Below are 7,426 nucleotides of genomic sequence, written 5' to 3'. Positions count from 1 at the left end.
TAAATAGTCAGAGATTTATGCGCCGATGCGTCATGACAGGTACGAGGTGTCTCCAAACTTTTGATGAGTACTGTAAAGGACTTCTAATCTCGTGATAGTTGTTTTTTTTTCTCTGAAACTTTGTTACTAAAAATATACATTGCATAGTGTCTCAGAAATTCTCAATCTGAGAAATAACACATGTTCACAATGTTTACATCTATCCAGCTAAGTGTCATCACACACAAGCAGAAGATGTATGCGATGCTTATGTCTTCCTTCTGGATGTATTGTGTATGTGCGCCATGTCGTTCCTCTTCACAGTATGATTCTTATTCTGTATATTCAGGCAGGGCACAGATCCTGTTTACAAAACGCAGAGAAGATAGCAACGGCCCTGTTGCAAATCATGGTCCACATGGTGAGATTTCACCAGAGATAAACAAAAGATGGCAATAGATTCCAGCGAGGTCAATGTCGAGCAAAACTGGTTCCTCATATAATGCGGCATTTATATGGTGGTCCTCAAGACATATTTTCAATAAATGCTCAACTGTATCGTGGTTTTTCAGTTGAGCAACATTATATTATGTTGTCGTGAAGTAAATGTTGTAGAAGAACATAACGTGAATTCTCAAATAGTGGCCCAATGAATAGTTTAGGCTTAGTCCACTAGCTTAATGCTAATGCTAACATATAATGGCAAACAGTACACTACATATACCCACCAATCTTCTATACTGCATACATACATACATACAGTACATAAGCAACTCATATTTCGACAAAAGAGGTGTAGCAACACATAATAACAGAATTCAGTCATAAATTCTTATCCTCTGCGAGGAGCTGAGAAGCGCTACAGGTCTGTCTTATAGTGCCCCCTTGTGGTCAAGATGGGCACACCAGAAAGAGCAGCAAAATGGCCATTCAGTTGTAAAAATAAAATAATGGCCTGCCCCTGATACATTTCTGGTCACCCTGCAGTTTATTAGATAAATAAGTCTGGCCACTTTGTGACCAAATGTTTATAAGGCAAGTAATTGGCAAAACACATTCCTCAAAATCACTCTTATTCAGTAGAAATGGAAAAATAATTGTAATTGTGGTGAAATTGTGTTGATGGATTTAGAGCTCCCACTTGTACATGCAGTGCTACTATCCAGTTTCTCCAATGCTGTGTCCACTCAATCTGCCTGGTCTTGCATGCATGGCTGCAGTGTCGTCGCCCGAGGCAAACAGGAGAAGCACTAAGAAAGACTTCCACTCTTCTCTGTTATAGTGACGAGCGTGCTACTACTAATGTTGGTTTTGCGCTACTAATAGACAGTAAAAGAAATATTGTAAATGCCAGTGCAAAAAAAAAAAAAAAGCAAATGCCAATGCATGTTTCCCCATGTTGCATAAGAAGGGTAACATGGGCATTGATGCTGGAATAATTAGATATTGTATGCCTCACTCCATCCTAGATGCTGACCCACCAGTAGAGACACGCACGTATACAATAGATGTATAGCCTCCCCGCTGTTGAATTGGAATATATACACTACATGGCAGCCTATTGCAACCCCCTAGGTTCTGTGGTCAGAACACATTATTGTTGTTGATACTATCGATACATTGTTAGTGTTTATGCGACTTGACAAGACAAGAACTCTAGTCGGCCTACCACTGAATTGTTTCTACTTTCATAACCACGAATCCATTCTCTGTACTGCTAATCCTCACTGGGGTTGCGGGTGTGCTGGAGCCGATCCCAGCTGACTTTGGGCGAGAGGCAGCGGACACTCTGAACTCTTCAGCCGATCATATAGGGCACATTCAGTCATGCCCATAAATATTGGGACATGGACACAACGCTCATCTTTTTATCTGTGAACACCACCGGAATTGATTTGAAATGTAACGAACAAGATGTGCATTTACAGACTGCAGACATCCAAATCAGATGAACGGTGTAGGAAGTGACAGTTTGAATATACAGTATGCCTCCCATTTTTTTTTATGGAATTAAAAGTAATGGAACAAATCAACAACAACAAAATCAAGCTTGCATGTTTTAACACTTGTTTGCAAATATTTAGCAGTCAATTACAACCGGAATAATTAATCACCAGACGCTGGGTTTCATCCCAGGTGAGGATCTGCCAGGCCTCTACTTATTGTTGAAATAAATGTATGACTTTCTGTTTTAGTCAGGAGCTATATTTTTTGGTCAAATGTGAAAAGAGCTTCTAATATCGACAATGTTTCCATTTGAAGCTATTCTATCGTTATGGTGAATTTTAGATTAACGAAATGAAATTTTGCGTGTTTCCCAAAATTACGAGTTACCATGAATGCAACATTGGTGGGCGGGGATAATGAGGCCCAATCAAATGTCACGGAAAGGGACACGTTGAAAACTGTCAAACAGACATGGCAGCCTCCTGTAAATAAACAACTCAGCTTTGCGTTTCTACTTTTCCTCAACAAAACCTGACTATGGTGGGCATGACAATGATTTAAGAGCTCTCATGTTACTGTGATCATGTTAACCCAGCTTTTTATTGACTCGTAGAAAGTCGTCAACGGGCAGTACGTTGTCGCTTGCTGTCCACATTGTGAATGTAAAACTTCCACACCCGGTTGGTGATTTGTTTTGTTCTATTTTAGATTGGTGATTCAAATAGCTTCGAGCCAGGAGACTTCCTCCGTGTGAGAGGACCTCTGGAGCTCAAATGTCTCCTGGACAGCACTGATGGTATGATGGAACATCATTTTGAGTTAATTAAAGGTTCAATTTATCTCAAATAGTGTGTTATCCACTGAATTACGGAAGCCTGTGAGGGTATACTAATATTACGTATGTCTCCAGCTTTCTCCCTCTTATATGGTAGAGCTGTGACCCTAATGAGGACATAAGCTACAGAAAATAGATGAAAACAGTTCAAATAGTTGAAGAAATTGTCATTTTCATCATCCAGTGATGTCTCAAATACTGTACAGTAGGTAACACAAAGTCACGTTTTTTTCCCCTCCTTTTTTCAGTGACGCTCATGCACAAGGCCATCTCAAGAACATTTGAGAACCTACGCTGTCACGTCAACTCAGAATCCATCGTCCTTAGAGTCCAGGACAGCCCAGTTTTTATTTGGCCAAACAAACATGTTTATGTGACTCCAAAAGAAATAAATGCATGCACACTGTGTGAAGAACTACATAAATGGATAAAGTAAGTTGTTTCTGTTGTTATCTTAAATGCATTCCATTTGTTCCTAATTCTGTATTATATTATATATATTTCAGGACAGATGAACAGGAGTTGGCTGGCAAAAGGTCTGCGAAGAAGAAGGGCAAAAAGAACTCGGTAGCTGTATGTGAACATTTTGTATTTTGTCATTGTCTTTGCTCCTCTATGAGCAGAACAACAGTTTGAAAAGAATAGATTTGATTCAAATTTGTCATTGTATGTCATAAGTACCACTAACAGTGCAACAAATGCAGCGTGTAAGGCATGAGATGATGTATAAATATGTCAACAATATTTATTTGAAGAATTTACAGACTATGACTTTGATTTTGAGTTCCGGTAATAATGTATGATAGCTAATCATACAGTATGACAATCGCATCATTAATTTGTTTTCCGTTCAGAGAGTGATCAGCTTAAACCTTATGATGGAGATAACAAAGCCAGGTCCCCTCCCTGCACCCATCTTCTGCAGAACCATCCAGAAGTCCCACTTCCTATCCACAACCCTTCCCATGGATTGTGTTGTCCACATTTGCTCCACTGACACCATCAAAGAGTAACCATCACAATTAAAACTTTTACTTTGTTTTTGTTTCAGAAAACAGGTTAGAACTTACATTTTAAACAGTTATCTCATTATGCAGTGCCTGTGAGCTCCTCTTGGAGGCGCTAACACATCAGCTACATGAGATGGAGCGAAAGACGCTGCGCCACATGAAAGGAACTACGCTATTGGTCCCGGAGCCTTTCCACTTTCTGCTTCCGGAGCCCAAGGGACTAGTGACGGTGGTCTATCCTGCTGGGGTGCCAGACAGCCAACTAGAGAACCAGCGTAAGGTACATCAATGAGAGTGACCCAGTGCCACACGTGAGCCAGTTGATTACATTTTGGACCTAACTTGCCTTTACACTACAGTCATGTACTGTTGTATTGTGTGTACAATCTAATCGGTTGCAGATGGAAGAACATTTCTAAACAATCAGAAACACCCCAAAGTACGTCTTTTTTTTTTTTATTTGGAATCTTCCTTTCATTTTTGCACTCAATCCCTGCTTGGCTAGGAGCTGCACGAGCGCTTTGAACTACCAGAAGACAGGCCCTATTTTAGAAGAGCCAACGCTTATCACTTCCCCAATGAACCCTACAAAGACGGTTACCTCCGAAACCCTCACCTGGCCCTCGCACATCCTACCTTGGACGACGGAAAGGTGAAGCTATTTAAGTATTGACTCCGATACTCTGGAAAGGCAGTCCTGATGAGTTGTGTGTGTCTCAGGTGTACTTGGTGCAGGGGCTGTACAGTTACCACCACTACATGCAGGACCGCATGGACGACAACGGCTGGGGCTGTGCTTATCGCTCTCTGCAGACCATCTGCTCCTGGTTCCAGCAGCAAGGCTACGTTGAGCGGTCCGTGCCTGCTCACAAGGAGATCCAGCAGGTAATGTGAATGGGCCAAATTTTTTTAATGGCTTCACAATAGGAAAATTTATTTTGCATGAATTTTTAAAAAAAAAAGTATAAAACCACAATTACTGGACAACAATATAAATATATATATATATATATATTGATATGTAACACAAAATTATGCTGTTGAATTAATTAATTTTCTAGTTTTGTAAAAAAAAATATTTTGAAAATGTCTTGACTGTTGCTGTTAATCAGGGGCAGATATTACAAGTTTTATTTATTTCTGCCCCCCTTTCATTAATTTTTTTAATAAGTGTGAAAAAAAAACATGCCCAAACTTTTGACTGATAGTGTGATTTGTATGGTTATTAATTAATGAAGGATTCAAATTTGGTGCTCGGCCTTCACGGCAGTCATTGTAGTGCCATTGTAGTTTCACCAAGTGCGAGGCAAGGTTGTTATAGTTAACGAAAACTAACGAAAAAAATAAATAAAATAGGTTCTGAACTTTTTATTTGGGGTTAATTAGAGTCTCTTATCAATGGTGTCAAGTGTATGCTGACTCGTTAAACATGAGTTTGATTGTGATGGTGTATTTCTGAACACAGCCACATCACCAGTTTTTAGAGGGTGTGCACACTTGTGCAACCACATTAGCGCAGCTATTTATTTTTACTTAAAAACTGACAGCTTTCTGAGTCCCCCCCAGTTCTATTGTACAGGTTTTAGGTCACGAACCGATTAATTTTGTTATATTATATAACCCTAACATTTCAATAGGGGTGTGTAGACTTTTTATATCCAGTGTAGCATATGTTTTTTGTGATAGTCTACAGGGTTCAGTAGATGATAAAGTGACTAGCATCAAAAACACTGGAATGCGTTTGCCATTATGTGGCTAGATGCCATTTCATGTCATTTGCGGCCATCTTGTGAGGCATTCCTGTATTCCTGAATATTCATTTTTTTAGGCTTTAGTGGATGTTGGTGACAAGCAGGGGTCCTTTGTGGGGTCACGTCAGTGGATTGGATCCTTCGAGGTTCACGCTGTCCTCAACCAACTCCTTGGGGTCACGTCCAAGATCTTGTTTGTGAGGTTTGTCTGCCTTGCACTCTGTCTGATGGATTTATATTCTAGATTCATAATAATGAGTACTCGTCATTTCAGTCAGGGCTCTGATATGGCTTCAAAAGGAAGAGAACTGGCCAACCACTTCCTCTCTGAGGGCACTCCCGTGATGATTGGTGAGCTCTTCACTGAGGTTTTACCATGTTTTAAAGAAATTTTCTTGACATAGTAAATTGAGGGTTTTCATTAGCTATAAGCGTTACCAATCCAAATTATAATTGAAATATTTTTTTTCTCTTTTTGAATTGACTATTGAAATGAATACATTTTTCACATTATACAAAAATAATAGGATGCACCTGTATGATGAGAATATCTTGACGTTTGTCATGTAAATGTTCTTTGTCCTTTGCAGGTGGTGGGGTTTTAGCTCACACCATTCTGGGCGTTGCTTGGAGTGAGACCACCGGGCAGATTCGCTTCCTCATCCTGGACCCTCATTACACGGGCGCAGAGGACTTGCAGGTCATCACAGAGAAGGTGGGCCTCCGAAGTTATTGGTGCTTCTCCACATGTCTCGGTTACAGACATTTGTGATTTATGTCTCTCGTGTTTTCCTCAGGGTTGGTGTGGCTGGAAAGGACCGGAATTTTGGGATCAAACTGCATATTATAATATGTGTCTCCCCCAGAGGCCAAAAGTAATCTGATGGACAGCCATGATGATATAAAATGAAACATAACAAAAAAAAAAGTTGTTTTTATTTTGTGGCAAAATATTTCTACAATATATTTATTATTGTCAGCGCTCATGTTTGCTTTGGCTCAATATAGTTTTGCCAAACTAGGACTAAACAAGGCATCAAAAACAGTTCTTACAATTCTCATTCATCATCAGAATTGTACATAATATCTGTAAAGACAGCACATTTTGAAGATATTTGAAATGCAATTATGTTTGGGTTTTTTTGGGGGGGGGGGGGTCATAGTTTGTGCTATATTTATCGTTTAAAACATTAATTACCAACCATTGTACCATGATGCAAGCTCTAGAAGTGTGCAAAATGATCATTTTTCACTTAACTATTTAGAACAAATAATAAAAAAAATTTTTTAAACAAATTTAAAATAATATATATATATATTTTAATCTATGCCCGGAACTCATAGTGACAAACAGAAAAAAATAATCTTAGGATCTTAGAGCTACGGGGCAATTTATGATTGTAATTTGCTTGGCTCAAATGCAACAGTGCAACTTCTACAGAATATTTTCGAGAAACACTATTTTATTAATCCTGCCTGGGTTCAGACTGGACCTCTCACAATTTATGTTACTCAATGCACAAAAAAAACTTTTTTTGTGGCGTGTTTGTTTCACGTAGTGTACTCTAATGTAATGCACAAGCTCAACTTGGTGGGCGGGCACGCCCCCCTTGCCAGCCAATAGGAATGGGTCTGTAGCACACAACATTTGCATTTCATGTTTTAGAACCGTTTTAAAACATTTGAGTGCATTTTTTAAATTTAATTTAGGTGTGACTTATTTTAATAAAATGATTAAGTACACAATGTAAGACATCTATCTGCCTTGTATGTCTCGATTCATACTTTAGCCTAGCACAATTAGCCTACTATGTTACTGTATTTAATGCTGTCGGTGACTCGTGAGCAATTGTGACACACCATGTCGCGACTCCAACGTCAAACGTTGACATCCATGTTCAATA

At 39.2% G+C, this 7,426-nt stretch overlaps 1 protein-coding gene across 1 annotated transcript; it reads left to right on the top strand.

Moving 5' to 3' along the window:
* The first annotated feature begins 2,344 nt into the window (after positions 1-2,344).
* Positions 2,345-6,658, top strand: ufsp2 (ufm1-specific peptidase 2). Its single transcript, XM_086082995.1, has 12 exons — positions 2,345-2,466; positions 2,635-2,722; positions 3,010-3,193; positions 3,268-3,334; positions 3,616-3,770; positions 3,859-4,051; positions 4,277-4,423; positions 4,492-4,656; positions 5,600-5,724; positions 5,797-5,873; positions 6,113-6,237; positions 6,320-6,658. Exons 1-12 carry the CDS (start codon positions 2,464-2,466, stop codon positions 6,404-6,406), a joined length of 1,416 nt encoding a protein of 471 aa, XP_085939121.1. The 5' UTR covers positions 2,345-2,463; the 3' UTR covers positions 6,407-6,658.
* The last annotated feature ends 768 nt before the right edge of the window (positions 6,659-7,426 follow it).

This window comes from Leptonotus elevatus, chromosome 8 (assembly GCF_054856555.1).
Source record: "Leptonotus elevatus isolate MCC_2025b chromosome 8, RoL_Lele_1.0, whole genome shotgun sequence".
Lineage (NCBI taxonomy): Eukaryota > Metazoa > Chordata > Actinopteri > Syngnathiformes > Syngnathidae > Leptonotus > Leptonotus elevatus.
Note: the sequence above shows the minus strand (reverse complement) of the source record. Positions and strands in the feature narration are given on the sequence as shown.

What these genes read in the sequence shown, in the direction of transcription:
- ufsp2 (XM_086082995.1), top strand. An exon ending in GAACTACATAAATGGATAAA is followed by an intron (nt 3,194 to 3,267) that starts GTAAGTTGTTTC and finishes TATATATTTCAG; the next exon opens with GACAGATGAACAGGAGTTGG. An exon ending in GGGCACTCCCGTGATGATTG is followed by an intron (nt 5,874 to 6,112) that starts GTGAGCTCTTCA and finishes TGTCCTTTGCAG; the next exon opens with GTGGTGGGGTTTTAGCTCAC.